This window comes from Mirounga angustirostris, unplaced genomic scaffold (assembly GCF_029215605.1).
Source record: "Mirounga angustirostris isolate CCGP_5_RB_7025 unplaced genomic scaffold, mMirAng1.0.hap1 SCAF_6, whole genome shotgun sequence".
Classification (NCBI taxonomy): Eukaryota; Metazoa; Chordata; class Mammalia; order Carnivora; family Phocidae; genus Mirounga; species Mirounga angustirostris.
The window spans coordinates 43,652,543-43,676,904 of record NW_026991714.1 but is presented as its reverse complement, the minus strand read 5'-3'; the positions used below and the strand labels follow the sequence as shown (position 1 = coordinate 43,676,904).

The following is a 24,362-nucleotide window of genomic DNA, read 5'->3' as shown; positions in this document are numbered from 1 at the left end:
TAGAGACTGACAAAAGGGCCACGTTGTAAGACAATTCCATGCGTTAGATGATGCACAGCATGGCCCTGTGAATGCCTGGGACATAAAGGTCCCGGGTATGTTGGGAATAGTACCATTTGTTACATAATGCTTTATAGTTCACAGACTTCATTATGTTTGGAGGAATTATTATCCCCATTTAACAGCTGCAAGAACTGAAATTTGGAAAGGTTAAGAGGACAACTTACCTGAACACCACATAGTAGCTAATGAAATGAACTACTAATACATATGTTTTTAATGTACAAGTGGTTAAAACTGAGAAAACCTTATTTTCACTTTTCCATCTGCTTCTCAGTAGATCCACAGATGTGACCTCTGTCTTTATTTCTGGTCTTGATAGAAAACCTAGAAACTTCCCATTTGACGGAAGTAGGAACCTCAACCAGGGACCGTCTGCCTGGATACATAGTCCTGTTCTATTGTATCATGACTTTGTCAATAGGGCTGAAGCCCCAACTGTCTTCTGGAGATACTGCTTTTCTGAACACCAGGTGATATGGTTTTCACATATGCTAACTCCATTTTTCTCTCCTGACTTCTAGGCTTACAGGTTGGCTTCTATAAGAAAAATACCGTACATACCAGGAGCGACAAAATAGATGGGGTCTGATCGTCGTGCTGAGCTGAACACGTCCCGATGATGCTGGGACCACTGGAGCTTTGCAGGAGACCCATTTCTTTGGATAGCCTTCCAGCCATCAACATCTGGAATGCAAATAAAACCACTCTGCATCTGGCAGACAAACCTCATCATCTATTGAGCTAAATAAGGCAAGACTTGATTGCCAAAAAGTCTTAGAGGTGAACAGCTAGTGGGGTTTCTTAATAGTTCCACATTCGTGTGCAGTCCTTAAAATGTCCTATGCCCCATTCCACTTGGGTCTCAACTTCACCTGCTCCCACCCCACAGCAGCTCTGACTTCTTTGAGTCTGATTCTCATAATAAGAGAGCATATTTTCATCTGCCTGTAGAGTTCATACTTTTATTTTATTTACATAAACAGGGTCTGGCCTTTGTGAGTGGGGAGGGCCCAGTATGTTCCAACAGAAACTCAAAATTGAAATCATGTCACTCTCCTAGATTTTTATAGGGTTCGGTAGCTTGATAACTAATTTCACATACATTAACTCATGTAATGTATGTGAAAACAGTATTTTTAAAAAAGATTTATTTATTTATTTTAGAGAGAGATTGAACACATGTGAGTGGGAGGAGGGGCAGAGGGCGAGAATCTTTCAAGCAGAGTTGTAGGGTCAATCCCACGACCCATGAGATCATGACTGGAGCTGAAACCAAGAGTCAGATGCTCAACTGACTGAACCACCCAGGCGCCCGTGAAAGCGGTATTATTAATGAGTGTGAATTCCAGGAAGACTCAATAACCCCCCCCCCAATCCAAATGAAAGGCTCTTTTGTGGTTTTAAAATACATGGAGGTGGGAAGTGCAGGGAGATGAAAATCCGGTCTCTTTTTAGTTATTCTTTTAAGTTATTCATATACCGGTATGAGTCAGCTGTGCAGCTATGACTTTTTCAAGACATTAGGATCTGCCTTATTGCCCAGACAAAATAATGTCCTTTAAAGCCAGAAGAGAGTTGCTAAAGACTATGCAAAGGTCCCAAGCTGTGACGAGGAGGAGGTTGTCTGTAAGCATAAAGCTCTATACAATGTTAAAAACAAAATTCTAGAAACAGAACACTTTACCTTGATAGAAAGTAGAGCTGATTTTATGGACACTGTAGTCTCCAGAGCTGTGGCAGTTGGCTGAATGCCCATAGCAAAAACACTGGGTACAGCCCTCAGGGTTTCCCCCATCCAGGTGATAATAACCTGGTCGACACCTGTGGCAGCATTTTAGAGATCAGGACAATGTTAGAAGTTACTTCTTAGTTCATATAGAGAATATGATGACTGATCTTTTCTACTTTCTCTCCCGCCTGGCCCTATTAATTCCCAGAACTGGGAAATAGTAACTTACACATACCATCCCCACTCCCAGACGGGATGGATAGTCATAGCCCCCACTGAGAGAGCATGAATGTTCACTTTTCTGTCCCTGTGGTAGAGCACAATCACGCTGGACTTGGTGGCCTGGAACTTAGTGATTTCCCCATCCCTGGTGAGGAACTGAATGGAGGTCACATGAGCGGGACAAGAAGGGTTGGCGCAGGGGGGATGTAGAGCTGGCCCTGTCTTAGAGCAAGTGTTTAATGGGGGCAAAGAGAGGGAGGTGGGGCCAAGAAAGGAAAGATAAATGTCCCGGCCCCAGCACCTGCTCAGCTGTCCTGGCCCGCACAAGAACACTAATTGCTGCCCACCATCCCTGCCCCTTATATCCCTGCTCTGTCCACGGGGAAAGGGGCAGGTGGGGATATGACAAAGAAGGATGGCTGGAGGCTCCCTACAAAAGCAAAATGTAGGCTGGCGTCCCACCTGCCAGTGGCCTGTCTGAGGACCACAGCTACCAGGCAAGTCGGAGATGTTGGGGCCACAGAGAAGAAGGAAAAGCTGGGGAGGACTTGTTTTTCTCCGTTCAAGTTAATTACATCCTTCTTCATGAAATAATAAAAGTTTCAATGATCATTTATTTAGCGCTGATGCTATGGCAGGCACTTTGTGTATGTTCTCCAATTTAATCCTTGGTACAACCCTATGAGATAGGAGTTGTCATTTCCAATTTCTATTTATTTATTTATTTATTTATTTATTTATTTAAGAGAATGAGAGAGCGAGCATGAGCAGGGGCAGGGGCAGAAGGAAAGGGAGAATCTTAAGCAGGTTCATGCCCAGCAGAGCCTGATGAGGGGCTCGATCTCATGACCATGAGATCATGACCTGAGCCGAAATCAAGAGTTGGACGCTTAACCAACTGAGCCACCAGGCTCCCAATTTCCAATTTTCTTAGATGAAGACACCCAGGCCAGAGAGGTTAAGAAACTTGTTTGAGGTCATAGAGCTGGTAAGTGACTGAGAAAAGATTTTCAAACCGGGTCCATCTGCCTCTAAGTCATGTGGTCTAATCCACTGCCCCCTATGAGGGGAGTCTGTATATTGTGCAAAATTATAGAAAAGCAGGTTAACTGTGAACAGTAAATGCTTCAGAGAACAGCTGTACATAAATAAGCATTGTTTTTTTCTCTACAGAGCAAGGGCTTAAAAAAAATCATTATGGTTTCTTTGGAGGAAACCTGCAGATTAAAAGGGATTAAAAAGCAAGGAAGGAAGAGGGGGAGGGGCACAGAAAGCGAGGGGAGGGAATGAAAAAAGAAGGGAAGGAAGGAACTGAAGGAACTCAGGCAAAACAACGACAGTGATGAGGGATGAAACCAGGTGATAAATTATGAAGAAAAGTAAGGAAGTGATCACACGGAGGTCAGAACAGTGTCACTTCTCGAAAGGAGGGGGTTGTTGCATTGGGATGGCACACTTTTAGTGAAGGTCTACGTCTTAGAAGGGGTGGTGCTGACATTTGTTTCATGTAGTTTTCTGTTTCTGTGTGACACTCCGAAATGAAACACCTTTTCAAAAAGTGACTCCTCTTTTAACACGTAAGCTGTGGTCCCCTCCCTGCGCTGCAGCAGTGAAGAACCCCCTGGAAACACAAGCTGGGAATGCATCTGGTATTTTCTCTGCCCAGGTACAAGTGATTGTCAGGATGCCAAAGGACTGCTTTCTTACTTTTTTTTTTTTTTTTTTAAAGATTTTATTTATTTATTTGAGAGAAAGAATGAGAGAGAGAGCATGAGAGGGGTGAGGGTCAGAGGGAGAAGCAGACTCCCCGCTGAGCAGGGAGCCCGACACGGAACTCGATCCCGGGACTCTGGGATCATGACCTGAGCCGAAGGCAGTTGCTTAACCAACTGAGCCACCCAGGCGCCCCTGCTTTCTTACTTTTAAGGAAACGAGGAGAATGCCTTTACCTCTCTGCCCAGCCTCCCAGCTATTATAGGGGAGGGAAGCGTTTTAAGTCTGAGCAATTTGTCCTTAAGGACTGTCCGCAAGCCGCAACGGAGGGTGGATCGCTGTTTCCTGTGCCACCTGCCGCAACATGGCCCGGGGCCCAAAGGGCTCTTACCTCTCCTCCCGGCTCATGTGTGTGCATGCAAGCACCAGCCCATCCCTGGGCGTTTCCTTTGCTGCACATGATGGTTATATATGGCCATATTTCCTCTTACTAGCATTTTCACAACATGCTTAATTAGGCCAGGCCTTTTCTGGGACCAAGCTGAGTCAGGTGACCTCATCGTCCCATGCCACCTTGTATGGGAGCACCTGGGATTCAGAGTCAGCTGGCAAGGGGACTCCCTGGGGCCCTGGACCCTGCAAAAGGATGGGGTCCAGGGAGATCTGGGGGGCTCAGCTGTATTTTTTTTAAAAAGCTAGGATTTTGAGGCCAGCGGGCAGGATAGAGATCGTCTCTATTTGTTACGTGTCCCTTTTCCACAACGGCACTCAGAGGATGAATTCTCACGCTAGCTGCCAAGAGGCTCTCCCTGCTGTGTCCGCAGGGCCACGGTTCACACGGACCTGTCACAGCGCTCTCTGGTGACAGCTGGCTTGCAGACACAGCGGCCCTCATCACAGGGCCCCAAGATACCAGCTGGGTCACAGTCACACGTGGAGTCTCTAGGAAAGAAGACAAAGAAAAGTAGAGATGTGTCTCCAAATGCTTCCCGGCTATCCACACAAAGATCAAGTGCTTCTAAGTAAATGTCACCAACTTGAGTAAATCCTTCGTCTTCACTGAGGCCCCTCTCGGCTCCCCTTGTCCACGCTCATCTCTCCCAGGCCCTTTAAGGACTCGGTTGTCTAGGCTCACGCTACTCTGAGGGTGACAGACTGAGCCACCCAGGTGCCACTCTTCTGGGAAAGAATATGACGTGGGATAGAGCATGCTTCAAACTAAAAGGTAACAAAACTGTGCAGAAAAGTTTTTCTAGTCCAAATTCATTTGGGTCGAAACGGGTCCCAGGTAAGAATCTGGAGGGTGCTTTACCTCCATCCTCATTCATCTAAAGCAGGGCAATCATCTGGGTGAAGAACGTAGGTTTCTGGGCCTGAATATTAGGTCCACCCCCACCAGTAATATTGGGTAAACTTAACCCCTCGGGGTTTACATTTCTTATCTGCCACATGAGTGTGACGCTAATCCTAACTTCTGAGGCTTACTGTAAGGATTAAATGGCATAACCCACGGGAAGTCCTCAAACAGCACTGGGCACACGGTGCTCAGTAACGGAAGTGGCCACGGATGTTAATGTCATTGTCATCCCTCATGGCAGAAGCTGCAGTGGGGGGTGCAGGTGCTTACAGTAGCCTTTGGTCTTGGGTGCACCCGGCGTCAGTGAGCATGTGGAAGCCTGGCAGACATCGGTCACACCTGTCTCCTGTCACACCCGGCTTGCAGCTGCACCGTCCAGAGTTGTCACATCCAGCGCTAAGAGAACCTGTGACACACGAGGTGGGGAGAAGGAAAGAAGAAAAGGAAGTATTTAGTTTATAGGGCATTAGGAAACAACTGCAACCCCATGAGAGCTCACAGCCAGGCGCGGCTTCTTCCAGCAAAGAAATGGAAGTTACTCCTGGAAGCATTTGTACTTCTCTATCGAACATTAAGTAGTGTGTCAGCCACTGCTTTTTAAAAGAAGGTTGTTGAATCCTTTGAGATCTCAAGAAGAGGGACAGTTTGGGAATGAGCGCATCAGCCTCCTCGAAGACAGTATGAGAAAGCAAGCAACATTTTCTCTTATTTCTGGCAGGCAAAAGCCATCTTTTAAGGGTCAGTGTGATTTTATTCTTTTTTTTTTTTTTTTTTTTTGAGTAAGAAAAGGCCTCCTAACCAGAAATATCTCTACCAACCTGGAGTGGTGGACATTCTCGTCCTTGGGGCATCACCCCTTCCCTGTGCATCTCACCCGGTTTAGTGCACTGAGCACTTGTCCTGTGACTGATTCTGTATAGACATGCTCTTACTTGTTAGTGGGCCCTCTTGGATTGCGAGTTGATGAGAGACAAGAAGTGCTCAGGGTAGCAAATGCACCCCTCCAGAACCCAGCCTCTTCATCTGACTGCCTCGCCCTCCCCCACCCCAGTTCAGGTCTGTCCTCTCTCCCTGGACCCTGCCTCCCACTCTCTTCCCTGCCTCCATCCTCACCTCCCTTCCCTCCTTTCATGCTGCTTTAACAATGGAATTCAGATCACATTACTCAGCTGTTTCGTTCTCTGGTGGCTCCCCACTCTAAGCAGAAGAAAATGCAAACTCTGTATCGTGGCCCACAGGACTCGACCTCTCCCAGCACATCGCCTACTCTCCTTCACTCCATTCCAGCTCCCAGCTCCCCCAGCCTGTGTGTGAAATGTGCCAAATGGCTTCTCTCCTCTGGGTATCTGCCCTTGCTGCTCCCCCAGCTTGGAAGGCCCCTTCCCCAGAACTTCCTCCTAATTGGCCCATCCTCAGCTGTCAGGTCCTGATTTAATATTACTTCTCTAGGGAAATCTCCTCTGACTCCCAAATCCCAAATAGCCATCTTGCAGTCCTGCTTACTCAGGATGACCTCAGCTTGTGTTCCTTGCTCTGTCCCCAGGGCCCCAGTGCAGAATCCAACCCGAAGAGGATGCCCAGAAATCTGTTGGATGAAGACACGTATGCCAAGAAAGAGGTTAGGGTTGTTGGGACAGAGTCAGAGGAGGACCAAAAATGAGCAGGAAGGTGGTGAGAGGTGGACCTCACCTACTTTGCAACCTCCCTGTGCTGGCAGAATTATCAAAGAATCCACGTATCTCAACGAACCATGATAACCAGGCCACCCATAATCGATAAAGCCAAAAGAACACTAACCAGTTGCTCCTTTCTTTGTAATCAGTTATTCTGTAAGTTTTTGATTCACTAGTAGATACAATTCCAATCAATGAAGATTTTGGCTCTGTGCCGATATAATGGCTTTTTGCCACATGTGGAACCTGAAATTAGCCACATTCACAGAGTCAGTGAAAGACGCCATGTCAACTTTGCAAGGCTTGAAGGGGCCCTCAGTGATAATGGTATAAACTACATTTTTTGAGCACCTACCACATGTGAGACACTGGGTGCGGCGCTTTATATATATTAGGAAATGCTATCTCCTAGTGAAATAAGAGCTGACAGAAGAATAACAGATCCATTTGTGGGTAACAGGGAAGTATCAGAGGCTCAGGAACTGCAGACCCACAGTTCAGAAAGGCATCTCTAAGGCCATCTGCAGGATGCCTCAGGGAAGGGAACACCATTCCTCGGAAAGACATCCTCCTGTGACAGGATGCTCTGGATTGGAGGAGTCTGGGTGAGAAGAGGAGGAGGGAATCGCTGAGAGAGCCACGTGGATGCAGAAGGAACAGACTTCCCCTCTTCAGAAATAGACGATGAGGGGGTGGGGATCACATGATGACACCAAGGTCCCAACTTTGCGCCACTAGAAGCAATGGGAAGCTATTTACCAAAGAGAATGGGAAAGAAGGAGCAAGATCTCAGGTTGAAGCATCAAGAGAAGATCATGAGTTTAGTTTTGGACATTGTGAACTTGACTTTCCGGTGGCATATTAAGGTGGAAATGTTCACCTGGAGCTCAAGAAAGAGGCTGGGGGTGAGGATCTAGGAGCCTTTAGCACACAGGCTGAGTAGGAAAGCAGAGCAGGTGTAAGATCGCTCTGGGGGCAGATAGAACAAGGAGGGGAGGAGCCTCGGACACAAATGGAACCCCATTAATTAAGGGGCCTTTCATAATCAAAGCAGAAAGAAGTCTCAGGACACTGGAAGCCAAGGGAGCAGAGTTCTGAGGGTCAAGAGAGCAGGAGGGTGGGAGTTTCAGGACCTAAGGCAAGAGAATATTTGACAAGATGAGCATGAAGAGAGGCTTACTGGGCTGCCAAGCACAGACCTCCACACTCCTGACCTACAAGCAGGCAGCCAACAGAGCTAAGAAGGAAAATTTCTGAATTATGCTCTGATAAATAACATTCAACAGAAGATATCTCTCTTTAATACAATCCACTTGTTTTTTTTTTTTTCTTTAACACAAATGGGTGTCAATCTGGGACTCAGAAATCCATTTTTTCCCCATTCCAATTAATGGAAATTATGCTTTCAACCCAAGAAAATTCTCCCTACAGTTTTTCAGAAATGAATTCTTCTTAGAAAATGGAAAAGATTGTACTTGGCTTTTGGGTTTGACCCACATAGACCAAAATGGTTACCCTGCAAAACACCCTTCTGAGAGAAATCAATAATCATCTCATGAAAATAGGCATTCTGTGTTGAGAAAAGTTTGGGAAATGGTGCTCACTGATCCCTCAGAGACTTATAATATAATAATACCTTCAGCAGGCATGGACCTTGTTTAAATTTTAATGCCAGTATTTCTAAACATTCTTTGACATTCTTACAGGCCACATCTATGATTATCTTGAGGAACGTTGTATTTTACAGGACATTATCTAGAGAATCCTGCTCTAAAAGCTGGAGGGTCAAAGAGCCCAGACTTTGAAATCCAACAAATCTCCCTTCAAAACCAGCTCTGCCACTTAGCTGTGTGTCCTTGGGCAAACGGCTTACTCATCAGTTCTTTTAAGGGAGGGTAACCCCCTATGCCTTGTGGAGCTGTTGCAAGACTTTGGACTAAAATATGTAAAATGCCTCATTCAGTGTCTCACACGTCACGGGCGTTCAAAGAATGTAGCTGGCACTGCTCCCTCCGGCCTCCTTCAAACCTTGCAGAGTGAACATGGAGACATGCACAGGTCCTTACGGTGAGCATGACCACTTTATGTCACATTCCAAAGCTTCCAAACTAATAGCACTGGGTTTTCAAACTCTCTCATTAAAATAAAAACACCTGTCCCAACTCCTCCTTCGTGAGCTGCTCCTAGGGATTGTGAACAAGTGGGCTGAAAAAACAGAAAACAGCTTCCTGTTTCAGTTTTGTGTCCCAATAAGCTCTTTTAAGGCTTCTATAGATACGGTCTATGTGCATCTGAGGGCTCAGAAAGGTAAGCTAAAATGAGTACTATTTACAAATTAGGGGCATCTGGGTGGCTCAGTCGGTTAAGTGTGCAAGACTCTTAGTTTCAGCTCAGGTCATAATCGCAGGGTTGTGAGATGGAGCCCCGTGTCGGGCTCTGTGCTCGGCTCAGAGTCTGCTTGTCTCTCTTCTTCCTCCTCTGCCCCTCCCCCTCCTCACACTCTTTCTCTCTCTCTCAAATAAATAAATAAAACCTTTAAAAAAATTAAAATAAAATAAATAAAAATTAAAAAGAGGGTAGGTCCTTTTGGGAACCCTTTAAATATATATCTACACTTGTATTTTAAAGTAACATTATTATATTTTTATAATATTATATAATATAAATATATAATTATATTTAATAATGATAAATTATTATTTAAGATTGTTTTAAATAATTACCCAAATGTTATAGTCTGAGTAATTCAGGGTCATAGATATGTAAAAAATAATAATAAAATTAAGAGAAGAAGTCCAATATCACTGATGTCCATACAGGTCTCAAGAATGTAGGTGTCCTGGGAGGAAAACCACACAAATACACACAGTGAATTTCAAAATATTTGCAAAAGGTTCTCAGGATTTACACATGTGCTTACAAGAGTTGAAGATAACTCAGCCCTGTGGCTGAACCCACAAAGTCATCCCTTAAAAATAAGCCTCGCTGCTATATCTATGAGAAATCGATGTGAAATCCAAAATCTGTGACCACTTTGGGGATTATTAATGCTGTTGGCTTCATTCACCATACATGGACTGACTGCAGTTTTTGGTAAGATGTGTTCTTCGGCATTTGAGATTGCATATACAACAAATTCCCTTGAAAGTGACAAATCTCTCCCGGCTGATTGGGAGACTAAGAAGTCACACAGGGATTAAGCTTGCATCACCGGGCTAGTAATCTGGGCAGCCACCATGTAGTGGGAGATGGCACAAGGTGGGAATGGTCTCTGTCACTGACATGCCACTCAGCCTGGCAGCTCAGGCTCGGGAGCTTCACTTCTTCGTCTCTAGAATGGTGGGTGGAGCATGTTAACACATACAGGTTGTCAAGTTGTTACGAGTACTGAAGAAGGCATAGTATATGGAAATATTCTGGAAAAAACAGAATGCATTAGCCAGATCTTAGGAAATAATATCCATGAATTTTTTCTGGACATCTAATTGTCTGCTGTTGGGGATAAAAGGACACGATTCGGATACTTTTTACTTTCAGGTGGAAGGAGTAAGAGGGAACAGTCCTCCACCAGAGCCCTGGATTACAACTTTAGCCCTTGCAATGGCTTGTTGTGAAGACTAGAGGCCATTTATCCACTCCTCCAGGGCTCCGTTTCCCCACTCTTTAAAAAATACTGAAAAATTCACTGCCAATTTCTGGATATTAATAAAAAAATAAAACGTTAATAAATAGTCTTAGACCAAAGATATGGCCTCTACAGCTTCCTTCTAAACAGGAATGTGATTTTTTAAAAAGCCAATGTTCCAGGAAATTGCGACACCAATCTCTGTCCTAATAATAAAAACTCCATCAACTCCAGTTTACTGAGTTGTCTACCACGTGCTTAACAAACCTCATGTGATGCTCACAGGCTCTTGTGATACAAAGAGCATGGGGTTGGGGACCCTTTTACCGGGGTCTTTACTGGGGCAGCAAGAGGAGAAGGGACACGCCCAGAGTGACACAGTGGAAGTGCCCAGGCTGTCTGGCTCCCAAACCTACCACTGGTCTCTACGTTATGATCTTGGACATCAGCGAACCTGGGGCTGGCACCCTCTCTGCCACTGCACTCTACAACCGTCGGCGGCTTCCTTCATCTCCCTCCCTCGGCCCCTGCTACCTCATTTCTACAATGGAAGTAATAATAGCACCTGCTTCATATGGTGACTTGTGAAGGTTCCTTCCCGGGTGAAGGCATCTAGAAAAGCGCCCGGCACAGAGTAAACGAGTAATGCACGTTAGCTATCATTTCATAAGCTAGAAATCATTTTTGGGTTCCACCACTTCCTACCAAGCTGTTCACACTGAGCCTGGGATGTCTACGGCCCGAAGGAAAAGAAAAAGCCAGGCTCGTGGATGCTGGGCGAGCAACGGACTACGCAATGAAGAAGAAGAGACGGTGTGGCAAATCCTTCATCACCATCTCTCTGCTAAGCAGCAGGCTCCTTGTCTACTCTAAGACTAATAACCTTGTCTTCGGGCCAGGCTTTCCAGCTAAGCCAATTAAATTTCTAATTACATTCTCACTGATCATTTTGCTGGGATGACCCACTCCAGTGACTCACAGTGCAGCCACATAACCTAAAGGGATGTGGGCTCTTCAGGAGGATTGAAAGCCCACTAAAATGGAGTCATTTTCCTTTTAATTTTTCTTTATGAAGTTCTTTGATTCACAGGAACAGCTGCTAAATCCAAAAGATTCTGGATGCTGACTCCATGCCCCAAAGCTGAGCAAATCCGACTCAAACAACACCGTAACAGCAACTGGAGAATTTGGAAGTGCTTGCTGGGATTTGGGTCTCTATCACCATGGGGTCACCCCCAGTTTTCTATAAGGCTCTCCAACACCCTCTCCCAGCAGCTCATGGCTGGACCAAACCTGACCATTTTTAGATTCTTTCAGCTGCTGCTGTGTATTCATTCCACAGAGCTACACTGAGTCATTGCCACGCACTCTGGCTATACTCTTTAAGTGGATTAATATTTATCATATTACACTATTAAACGCTTTCTAACAAAGAGGAGAAACACACTGCCAAGAAAGAGAATACACAAATAACATAGTTTAAAAAAAAAAACTCAACTTCTCTAACAACTACTTGTCTCTCCCTCTCTATATGTACTTTTTTTTTTTTTTTTAAGATTTTATTTATTTGACAGAGAGAGAGAGAGAGAGCACAAGTAGACAGAGAGGCAGGCAGAGGGAGAGGGAGAAGCAGGCTCCCTGCAGAGCAGGGAGCCCGAAACAGGACTCGATCCCAGGACCCTGGGATCACGTCCCAAGCCGAAGGCAGCCGCTTAACCGACTGAGCCACCCAGGCACCCCTAATATGTACTAACTTGTCTTTGCTGTCCATGATGAATAGAGCACAAAGTGTGCGTCTGTGTGTGCAAGAATTACCCACAGTTGTGTGAACATAGCACTGGGTGACATATTTAAAAAACAAAACCAAAGTACAACCAAAAAAGAGCCCTACTATCAACCAATCCTCCTGTAGGTGCTTCCTATTTATTGATTCTATTTTCTCCTGTTAACAACCGTGTTTGTGAAAGACTTAAATCTGCCTATTAATTGGGCTGTCTCTTGGACCAGTACCACTTTCTATTGCTAGCACCTACCATAGCCCCAGAAACAGATCTTTCTATCCCTTATTTTTTGAGAGGTTGGTCAAAGGCATAGTTGTGGATACGGGGAACTATCACCAGAAGCATAGAAGCTTCCTTTGTCCCTAGGTCAAACTGTCATCTGCCGGGAAACTTAATCATGTTCCTCTTGCGACTAGAATTCAAGCCAACGTGTCCTAAAGACTCCAGCTGGTTCCTACAACCCAGACTTAAGAAAAGCAGGTTTCCTTTCAGCTTGAAACTGGTAAGACGCTCTACCACCAGTGTCTAGTAGATTCCCAGTTGTTCTAGATGTTGAACACCACTCTCTTGGCCTGCTGGCTCCTCCCTTCCCCCCTCCCTCCTCCCCCTCCCTCTCCCTCTTTCCTTGCCCTTTTTCCCAACTACTTTTTTTTTAGTATAGGTGACACACAATCTTATGTTAGTTGCAGGCGTATAACACGATTCAACATCTCGATAGGTTATGCTGTGCGCCCCGCAGCTGTAGCTCCCATCTCGCACCCTAGGCCGCTATCACAATATCACGGACTACATTCCCCAGGCCGTACCTTCCATCCCCGCGATTCCCTCACCCTGTCACTGGAAGCCTGTATCTCCCACTCCTCTTCGCCCATGTCGCCCATCCCCCCGCCCCCGCCCTCCCAGCCAGGGTCAGTTTGTTCTCTGTATTTATAGGTCTGCTTCTGCGTTTTTTAAAAGGTTTATTTATTTATTTAAGTCATCTCCACACCCAACATGGGGCTCGAACTCATGACCCCGCGATCAAGAGCCACACGCTCTTCTGACTGAGTCCGCCAGGCTCCCCTGATTCTGCTCTTCGTATGTTTATTCATTTGTGGGGTTTTGTTGCTGTCGTCGTTCACTTACACATGAAATGATACGGGATTTGTCTTTCTCGGTCTGACTTACTCCACTTAGTGTCCTACCCTCTTGGCCCAGCGCGTCGTCCCACACTTACCTTTGGTGTGACAGCTGCACGGCAAGCAGCGGTCCCTCTCCCTCTGTCGGTAGAACCCATGCTGGCACCGCTCGCAGTGAGGGCCATCCGTGTGGTCATTGCAGTTGAGACAGCGGAATCCGATCCCTGTCTGTCTGTGAAGCTCGGGATCAAAGACGCACTGCCTGGACTTCCCATTGCAATCACACACTGGGGGAGGGGGAGAGCGACATCGCTGGTAAAAAGCTCAGAGACAATATTACTGTTATTAATAGAAACTATGCATGGGGTACCAAATATTCATGCCAACGACTTGGAGTTAGGGAAGGATGAAATGGGATGCGGACTGTGAGAGTCCCTGTCCCATCTAAAGGAAGCGGAAGCTCCGCTGGGGCGGGGGGGTCGGCGGTGCTGTCGGAGAGAACATGAGCTCAGAGTGGCCCGACAGTCCCATTCCTCAAGAGACACCAACAATCCCACATGATGTGTTTTTATGTAAAAATTCTCGATTTACATATTTGCAAGGAGTTCATTTTTAAAACCCTGTGCAACCCCCTAGAACAAGTCTATGGGCTAAAGAAGACCTGAGGACCCCCAGCATGTGCGCACAACTGTCTAACAGCTGATGGTGTCATCTGTCCCTCCAGTGATGGTCAAGGCTGAGGAGCTAATATGAGTGTCTGGACAGGTATCTCTCTCCACCCCTCACTGTGCCTTGGGTGGCCCTCCCAAAGCCAGGTGTCAAAAAGAATCATAGCCCCATGAAGAATACATTTTCCCAAGTGTCCAGGAAAGTTCACCCCGTTGATATTCCGGAGACACTCCTGGAGTGACATCTCCATGGGGGACCTAAAAGCCAGTGAGGTAACATGTGGAAATACTCAGCGTCGTTCCTGGTGCAGGGCAGACCCTCAAAAAATGTTTCAGTCACAGCTGAGAAGAGAAAGATGATAAACCTTGAGGTTAAAAGAATCGGATCCAATAAATACCAGTTCTACTATTTTCTTGGGCAAATCCCTGCAACTCTCTGAATCTCTTTTCTTTTCTCTTATAAATGTGGAAGGCATTCCCTGCCTCCCTGGATTGTTGAGAGGATCTCACTGAGAAAAGAACATCCAGTCCTTCACATCTGCTACTTCACTCACACAAGACAGGGGGACAGGCACTGCCTCAGAGGAGAAAAATGCCATTCAGAAAGGTTAAGTAACTTGACCCAGTGGAGAGCTGGGGTTTGAACCTGTGTCTGATGCCAAAACCCACTTTCTTTCCACCAGGCACACTGTCTTCATTGGCCACGTGGCCTCAAGGACAGTCTGTTTCTAGAACTGCCGAGGGCCACAATTCACGCAGCGCACTGACAGAAAGAGTCGACAAATGGGCCAACATCGCGCACCGAGCCCCTGTCCCGTGCGGGCCGTGTCAGGCTCTGGAGGCGCAAAGATGATGAAGTAAACCCATGAGCTTCCTACGCGACTTTCTTACCACACACGCTTCCTACAACTCGCTCTCTAATCTGGGGAAAGTGAACTAGCTTCTCCCCAGAGCCCACTCCATTTCTCGCACTTCACATGCCTCAGCTCGGTTACTTCTCACAATAACACTTCAACATGGGCTTTATTGTCCCCATTGACTGGATAAAGAAACTAATCCTCAGAGAGCATGGATATGTTGCCTCAAGTCACACGGCTAAATGGCAACCATATCATTTGCTCCTAGGTCTGTCCAACCACAAAGCCCTCCCCTTCCCATTTTAGCCCTGCGTCTCAAGAATCTGGTTACCACTGGGCATGGAGGCATTCCTTCTAGAAATCCCTCACACAGGCTTCTCAGGCCCTACTCAAATCCCTCCACTGACAGCACTGGTTATTATAAATTATTTTTTTTATAAATTATAATTTTTTTGGAATTTTAAATCTGCCTCCCTCCCTGTAATTTTTACTATGTGTTCTTGTTCTTCCCTGGAAAACACACACACACACCTACTCCCTTCTCCATTTACTTATTCTATTTCAGATACTGTCTTACAAGCACGAGAGTAGCCGAACCTTTGAACTGTCTGAAGACAGTGACCGCATTTTCCTCTTCAGCCTTCTCTCCTTCTGGTTACACTGGAGACCTATCACCCCCAGGTCTTTCAACCACTTCCTGTGTCACGATTTCTAGATTCTTCTTGACTGTCCTCCAAGGAACATACTCTAATTTCCCATGTCTTTCTTGAAATGGCCAGACTTTATGACAGTACTCCAAGGGTGGTTTGAATAGCTCAGCTTGCAACACAACTGGATACTATAATTCCAGGGACGCAATTTAACATTTCATTAAACTTACAGCATACTAAGTTTGCACTCAATTCAGGCTTCCAGGTCTTTTTTGCTGAACTGGTGCCAAGCCAAATCTTTCCCAATGAATGCTTGTGTAACTAACTTTTTGGATCCCGAACAGATGTGCCACACAGCTGTCATGCGCTGTGAAATCACCGAGTACATCGTTAGGCACGTACAAGGGCTAAATCCAGCAGCCAACGACCCTTGAGAGGTTACCCAGCTGGATGGCACCATGTGCCAGTGCCCTTTCCCACTCTGGATGCCTTTTGAGGACAGTCTCCAAACAATCACGACATTTTCATTGTGCCTCTCTTCACCCTGAACAAACTCTTTGCTGAGTTTATAGTTTATAATAGTTAACTTGATAAGGATAACTCATGAAATACTTATTCAGAGCAATATTTTAAAAACAGACAACCTGGTTATCATCTAGCTTTTAATACCTCCCTCCCCATCTGTCCTTTCTCCTTTCGGGCTCTACTCTGGGGGAAAAAACAAACAAACCACACCGGTGTTCTTCCTTTAAATCTGCAGCCTTCCATGGAGGGGCATGACACTTCCAGCTAGGGAGGTCAGCAGCTAGCAGCTCCACTCTGGAACTCGCCCACGGCTGAATCCCCCTCCTCTGCCACCTGAGTTTCTGTGAAAGCCCATGGTTGTGCTGACTGGAGTGAGGGACACCTAGGCCATGTGTCCGGGAGTGTATGGGCCTCCTGGGTCTGCATGATGTGAGCACTTCATGAGGACACTCCCCAGCCTTGCCTGCAGGACTTTGAGGTTTCCAAGCTGCACCGAGCTCAGCACTTAGCTGAACTGCACTTTGCTTAATATTGACTCTACGAGGGGTGCCTGGGTGGCTCAGTCGGTTAAGCGCAGAGCCTTCGGCTCAGGTCATGATCCCAGGGTCCTGGGATTGAGCCCTGCGTCGGGCTCCTTGCTAAGCAGGAGCCTGCTTCTCCCTCTGCCTCTCCCCCTGCTTGTGCTCTCTCTCTCTCTCTGTGTCAAATAATAAAATAAAATCTTAAAAAAAAATATTGACTCTTCAGAACATTCACACCTGGAGGAGAAGGAGGAGAGCAGAGAATTTGTTCCTTTTGCATGGGATGACCCCTTTTGTCACTGATGCATTTGAAACATGATCTTTCTCAAGTCATCTCCTGAATTTAGACTAACTACCCTAAAACTAATTATTACTCACGCTCATTGCTGGGGGGAAAAACGAATCCTTTTATTTCAAATTCCAGAATATTCTTGCAATTGGCTCAATAAAATGGGCCTCATACTGCTTGAGCCTGGTCCTTTTTATACTGTGACTGATTTCTGCCTTGCCACGGGCCCGGGCACCGTGTCTGCAGAAGGGTACTGCCATGCTGGGAGCGAGGATGCAGGGGGCAGTGCGGACTCTGCCAGAAGGGCTCTTGGGGAAGCAGCCCACCACAGCCACGTGCGGATGCTGCCCACTGTGGTCAGCACTTCCACGTAGATTTCCAAAGAAGACAGAAATCTGGCTTTGTGTATGACATCTACTGATTTTTTAAATGGGGGCAAAAATAATTTTTTTTTAATTTCTATTTGAAATAAAGCTGTGTCCAAGGGCAAATCTTTGCACTTGACTCTGCTCTTCTAACAGGCAGAAAACATGGTCATACTTTAGAAAAAGGAGAAATGGGGCCCTTGTCTAATGGCACAGTGGCTTGGTCATAGTGGGTATCTGATGTTTTTTGTTGTTGCTGTTTTTTTTTTTTAATATTTTATTTATTTATTTGAGAGAGAGAAAGAGAGAGAGCACAAAGGGTGGGGAGGGGCAGAGGGAGAGGGAGAAGCAGGCTCCCCGATGAGCAGGTAGCCTGATGCGGGGCTTGATCCCAGGACCCCGGGATCACGACCTGAGCCGAAGGCAGATGTTTAACCAACTGAGCCACCCAGGCACCCTATCTGGTATTTTTTTAATGAACAAATGAATGAATGTTCTCTTGAACTTCAGGAAATCCCTAGGTGTGTTTTGACCACTGAAAGGACTCCATGTGCCCCACATGTCTGGACCTGCCTTAAAAATACAAATACTAATATCTGGCAGTCTGTCTCTTCTCTATTCCTTGAAAGGATGATTTTCTCCACAGCAGCTCAGTCCAGAAAACAACCTTTCTTGGTAACTTGTAATACAATGCTTTATTTAGGTTAATAGACCTAAATATAAGCCTTGGCTACATTTTCAAACAGGAAGAAATTCTTAAAATGTTTATTATACTTTCCTTCTTTTATATTTAGCCTTGTTCAATTTCATGTCTAGAACTTCCTTTTCATTTTTATTTTATAATCTACTTGCTATCCTTCCAAATTTCATAAATAGGCTGTCTAGTTTCCATCAGGGAATCTTGACACAAAGACGAGTGATGGAAGTATAAAGACGGGAGTCTTGGACATTTCCTGGGTTGCCTGGGAAGCATTTATCAAGGGTCCATTCACTCGACAAATACATATGGAGCATCTAGTATGTGCCAGGTGCTGTTCCAGGCACTGGGGATATAGCGGTAAACAAAACCAATCGCTGTCCCAGCCCTCATGGAGTTTTCACGTGAGCCAGGGGGAAAGAAAATAAACAAGATAAGTAATACAGAGAGAATATTGGGAGAGTGAGATTTGTTAAGGAGAAATACATAAAGCAGTAAAAGGAAATAGGAAGTATAAGGGGAGGGGGTAAGTGAGGAGGAAGGAAAGGTTGAAAGTGCCATAAGCTGGTTTACTATTTTTTTTAAGTTTTTTTTTTTTAAGTAATCTCTACACCCAACATGGGGCTTGAACCCACAACCCCGAGATCAAGAGTCGCATGCTCTACCGACTGAGCCAGCCAGGCGCCCCTGGTTTGCTATTTTATTTCACTTGTGATGCTGGTCTGTTCATGAGCTTTATCCATTTATCTACTAGATGTGATGTTTTTCTTATAAATTATGAATTATTTACCTAACAAATGTATCAAACTATTCCTCTCTCATTTTGTTACATATGTTCTTTACCCCTCCTACAAATCTCCTTTCTCTCCAAAGTACCTCACTGATAGATTTTGCTTTACCGAGTCTTACTCCTTTTTCCCCTTCCTTCTTCTGTCCTTGGTCACTTAGATGTACATTTATTTCATTCATTTAATAAATACCACTTCCCACCTGACAGGGAGGCTGCACTGGGCGCTTGGATCCCAGGACTTCATGAACCAGCATGATTTCAAAAAAGGGAGATGCCAATGTTTTATTTTGTCAAGAGATTAAATATGTATACATTTAATCAATATATTGGGCTTTCTCAAACACCCGTCACATTGTCCACTTTTCCTCATTTCACCATGGACAGGCATGGGTCTGGGGCCCAGAGTTCACTTATCACTGCAGCGGAAAAAAACAGAAACAAGTCACTCTGGGACCCTGAACAGACCCAAAACATTATAGGGCATCGGAATCAAGATGGGCAGTTTTTTCCCTCTCTTTCAGTGAACCCAGTTCCACCGGTGCCAGGTCCCATCCATTGTCTTATTTTACTATTCCTTTGTACTGTGCTTTCCCAAGCTAGGGACATCTCTGCAAGCTTTTGTCCTTCCCTGTCCCGGTGCCCTCACTCCAGCTCCCCCCACCCCAAATCCTGGTGTCTGTCAGCCAGGGGTCTCTGCACAGCTAAAGGAATGAGATTCATCAAGTTGACCTTCTTAGAGAAGCCCGCCGGGCAGTCCGACACAGGCTGACCCACCCGCCACCACCCACACGCCCCCAGACACAGATCCGAGAGGCAGGCAGCCCTCTTCAAACAATGGAGCAAGGTGTGCAGAACCCCTCAGGCTCACTTCACAACACTCCCACCCTCACTCCAACACACAGCTCCAACAGGTCGAGACAGGAAGCATGGGGCAAAGGCTGTTTCCAAGCTGCATCCTTAGGAGAATGAAAGGAAACCGAAAATACTTCCTAGGGTTGTACTGTTGCAAAGCCTCGGACTAATCAGCATCAGTGGTGGCCATTCATCAGGCCCTCATTTTAAATTTCCCATAGGAAACACTGCAAGCAGTTACGAGGAATTGTAACAACTTGGCATTAATATGATCGTTTGTGTATAAGCAGATCTTCTTTCTATTGTTCTAAACTTAAAAACATGCTCTGCTTTTCACCAATGTGACCTAACAATTTATGGGATCATCGTGCTTTTTAGTGCTGTAAGTAACGACAAATTTAAAAATCCAAAGCTCCTGGGGCGCCTGGGTGGCTCAGATGGTTGGGCGTCTGCCTTCGGCTCAGGTCATGATCCCAGGGTCCTGGGATCGAGTCCCGCATCGGGCTCCCTGCTCCTTGGGAGCCTGTTTCTCCCTCTGCTTCTCTCTCTCTCTCTGTCTCTCATGAATAAATAAATAAAATCTTTAAAAAAAAAAAAAAAAAAAATCCAAAGCTCCTTTCAAAACCCTGCAGCTTTGGTGCTGCTGACCTCTCCAACTTTCTCTCATTCCTCTTTGTCTCTCTCTCTCCCTCTTTCTCTCTCTGGGCTCCAACACACAGACGCTTGCATGAATTCTGGAAAGCACCACCTTCCTCCTACTGCAGGCCTCTAGGCTTGCTATATCCTTTGCCAGGAGCACTACCTGCTCCCACCGTCCCTAAATCCACACAGCAACCCAGTCATCTTTTTAAGAGCAAAAATGAGGGTGTAGGGCCCCTGCTGATGGCCCTTTTACAGCTTCTCCCTCCTCTGAATGCCCACAGGACTTCGTCCTCACCTCCGGCCTGGCATTTAATCACTTTCCGTCCTGTGCCTTCGCTATTTGCCTACAGGACTTACTTCCTCTATAGCCTTTTCTACGTTTGGACCCCCACCGAACCTAACCGAGGGGTGGGACTGTGACTGGTGGGTGGATGGAACGCAGGCAGGCAGGCACGCAGGCAGGTGGACTCTAAGAAAAGCCAAAAAAGCACCTGAAATCTCCCAGGAGTCCAGGGACCCCGTATGAAATTTTCTCAACACAATACACCAAATTTCCATTGTCTACATATATGGCATTCAGCGTAAATTTAAAAAGCTACTGTTTCAACCAAACCCCCCCCCCCCCAAACGAAACTGCATGGTGCGACGGAAACAGAAAGAACTGCGAGAGGAAGGTGATAGTTTCAGTTAGAAGACTCTCAGGTTTGCTCTCACACCAGAGGAACTATTTCCGCGTCCAGACCGCCTGCGCACCGGTGGTGGTCCGGCAGCCGGGAGCCGGGAGCTGCGCTGACGCCCCGCCTGCGCCCGCCGACTCAAAGGGCAGCAAGGCCGGAGCGAGGGGGGCGGAAGGGGCCGGGGCGAGGGCGGCCCGAGAGCGTGAGATCAGCTTGCAGGGGTCGGGCAGCCTCGACAGGCAGCGCACTTGGCCGGCGCGCGGGACGACCTCAGGGGCTAGGAATCCGGGCGTCAAGTTTGAACCTGGCACTGCGTGCCGCCCGCCCTGGCCCGCAACTCTGCCGCCCTCGCCTCCCTTCGCCGCTCGCGCGCGCATGACTCGGTGACACGCAGCAGGTTGGTAAAGTAAGTCCCCTGGGATGGCCCGCGGAGGAGTTCGTGCGGAGATGGCACTCCATTCTCTTCCTTATTTAGAGGAAAGGTGTGTGCCCTTGCCAGCATTTTGTGCCCCTCGTCCCCTTTTGGAGACGCCAAATCTTTTTCTGTCCTTCCCTTTTGAAATTGTCTTCCCTGGGACACCATGAGGCCGTCCTATCAGGTTTCCTCTTGTGTTCTGACGTCGTCCCCCCACTCCCACTCAAGTCTGTGGCTCCTCTCCTTACACTAACTCTAAATGTTGGGGTTGCTCCAGGCTCTGTCCTGAACCTCCACCACGCCTCACCCTGGAACTCTCTTACCCCAGCCAAGGGCTTGGATAAACATGATAGATGCTGACCAGGGCGCCAAGGTCCTTCCTGGCCCAGACTTCATGCTCACCTTCAGACCAGCCACCTGCTTTAGGTTTCCAACTGGTGGCCTCACAAACTATTCACACAGAGCGTGTTTAAAACCAAACTCATAGCTGTCATCCCTTCAAGTCAAAAGGCTGGAAGTTATCCTTGTAGGTTCTCCATCCTTACTTGTCCATATTCTATGCAACACCAAATTCTTCTTCTTCTTTTTTTCTTTTTTAAAGATTTTATTTATTTATTTGACACAGAGAGAAAGCGAGCACAAGCAGGGGGAGTGGCAGGCAGAGGGAGAAGCAGGCTCCTGGCTGAGCAAGGAGCCTGATGTGAGACTCGATCCCAGGACCCTGAACCGAAGGCAGATGCTTAACAACTGAGCCACCCAGGTGCCCTGCAACACCAAATTCTATTGATATAACCCACTACAAAGCTCACGCCCATCTATGTCCAAAATAGCCCCTCTAGCGCAAACCCTTATCACTCCTTGCTTACAAGACTTCCTAACTGAATTCCCTACAACTTCTCTTGCCTCCATTCAGCAGTCAGAACACCTTTCCAAAATACAAATTTTACCAATACGTCTCTGCTTACAGCTCTCCAGTACCTTTCCTTTACTTTTAGGATAAAGAGCAGAATTCCTTAACATTGCTACAAAGACTTCCATGGTTTAATCCTACCTACTTTTCCAACATAATTTCATATAACACTTCCCACTGGGACATCTTCACCTCTCTCCCATTCATTTCATTTATACCTCATTTTATATCTTTACTTCCTCTGCTTCTTAAAATTCTTGATTTGTAAAGGAAAAGCATCATGGTGGGGAGAGGCGATTTGGGCTAACATGGCAATCGCCATCTTCCCTTTTGTTTGTTCAAAGCAGTTACACTAAAAATTCAACCTTCATCTGTCCTATTGAATATTATTCCCTTCCTCTGAGTCAAAGAACTGGCCTCCCGTAAACTGACAACACTTTTATGCTCAGATATAGCAACCGTCACCTCCGTGAAGTCAAGTCAGTTGTAATGAGGTTCAACAGGAAGTCCAAATGTAAAGCATTAGACTGAAAGTGATGAATAAAATTAACATTGAGAATAGTATACTCACATTAGAAAAAAAAAAAACAAACAATAACCCAAAACCTGGCAAATGTTTATCTTCACAACAAAAGCAATTATTGAAAGTGTCCTTTAAGTAGCAATCTATTCGAATGTAATTTTTGTTATTTTTACAAATACACAAATTGCATATTACTTACAAAGCCTAAAGCAAGATACTCCTGACATCCATCAGTTAGGTAGATACCAAAGGCATTGGTAGCTATCATCCTATTTGCCAAAATCGAAGTCTCTAAACCTGAGATACTCCAGATGACAAGATGAGTATTTTTATTTTATTATACTTACATGTGATGATGAAAATGCTCATAGTATTTTCTAGTTTTAAAATCTCCTTTATGAGATTTTTCAAGATTTAATATGTCTCTCAGGTTGGGTGAGAGTCTGAAGATTTCTTTATTTAAACTAATCTTGAAATATTATGGTTTAATGTGTGAATGTCTGCTTCCAGCTTCATCTTTTTAAGGCATGTCACAATATGTGTTCTAATTAAAATTTAAAACTGAAAATGGCACTTCCCTCACTAAAGAGTTTTTAAACTGAATTCAGTTTTTCTCTCACATTTTTCCCAGCTGCCTCTTTTTTTTTTAAGACTTGATTTATTTATTTGAGAGAGAGAGCACGAGCTGGGGGTGAGGGGCAGAGGGAGAGGGAGAAGCAGACTCCCCGCAGAGCAGGGAGCCTGATGCGGGGCTCGGGGCCCCATCCCAGGACCCCAGGATCATAACCTGAGCCAAAGGCAGACGCTTAACAGACTGAGCCACCCTGGTGCCCCACACTCTTAATAGTCTAAAGTCATCAAGAGTCAATGAAATTCCCCACATTTTCATTCTGAATAATTACAGCTTAAAAGGAGTCACCTAGTTTCACTGAGAGTTCATAGCACATTATATTACAACCTAGACTTGGAAACGGCCCATGTGGACTGCAGACACTCGGCCTGATAAGGCCTACAGCAGGAGACCACATCTGGAGATGTCTTCCCCTAATGCCCGACCAGGGCCCAGGCAGACAGCAGGGAGAGGGAAAGAAAGTCCCAGCCAACAGGTAGGTTGGGGACACCAGTTGTCCTCTAACCAGCAAAGGAGTTCAGGGTAAAGGAGGAGGCTGATGACTCAGTCTGAGTGAGTTCAAAGGTGAAAGTGAAGAGATGATTAGGACACGAGATACAGGAGAGTTTCTCCTTTCCTTACACCTTTAAGGGCTCCACGCCAAGACAGCTGGTATCAGCTACAGCATGGAGACTCATCAGTGAGTATGCATGCTAAGGATTCTATATGCAAATATTCAACACCCCCACATCCTTCTGACTGCACAAATAGCAATTTCTATATTTCTATGAAATCATCTATAAAGAAAAGTTTCAGGGGCGCCTGGGTGGCTCAGTCGTTAAGCGTCTGCCTTCGGCTCGGGTCATGATCCCAGGGTTCTGGGATCGAGCCCCACATCGGGCTCCCTGCTCGGTGGGAAGCCTGCTTCTCCCTCTCCCACTCCCCCTGCTTGTGTTCCCTCTCTCGCTATCTCTCTCTCTGTCAAATAAATAAATAAAACCTTAAAAAAAAAAAAAGAAAAGTTTCAATATAGAAAGCATATTTAGCTAACTTCAAAGAGTATGGTATTCACTGAGCATTTTCTATATGA

General features: G+C 45.9%; 1 protein-coding gene and 1 long non-coding RNA gene across 11 annotated transcripts in view; one reads left to right on the top strand and one right to left on the bottom strand.

The window, feature by feature from the left end:
* The window catches only part of LAMC2 (laminin subunit gamma 2), a 64,594-nt gene that overhangs the window by 21,808 nt on the left and 18,424 nt on the right, over positions 1–24,362 (bottom strand). For 5 of the 10 annotated variants that reach the window (XM_064594206.1, XM_064594205.1, XM_064594214.1 and 2 more), the window contains 5 exons: positions 13,380–13,568; positions 5,355–5,490; positions 4,571–4,669; positions 1,748–1,884; positions 625–747 (listed from right to left, as the gene is read on the bottom strand). In XM_064594206.1, the coding sequence (XP_064450276.1) occupies positions 625–747; positions 1,748–1,884; positions 4,571–4,669; positions 5,355–5,490; positions 13,380–13,568 (684 nt within the window). Of the gene's footprint in view, positions 1–624; positions 748–1,747; positions 1,885–4,570; positions 4,670–5,354; positions 5,491–6,197; positions 7,588–13,379; positions 13,569–14,130; positions 15,384–15,403; positions 16,275–24,362 lie in introns of those variants that run through there. The other 5 variants (XM_064594209.1, XM_064594213.1, XM_064594212.1 and 2 more) reach the window with 5 other exon arrangements.
* LOC135364722 (uncharacterized) lies at positions 8,726–14,154 on the top strand. The gene is made up of 3 exons (XR_010412300.1): positions 8,726–8,824; positions 12,580–12,665; positions 13,918–14,154. It is a non-coding gene; the product is annotated as an uncharacterized LOC135364722 (long non-coding RNA).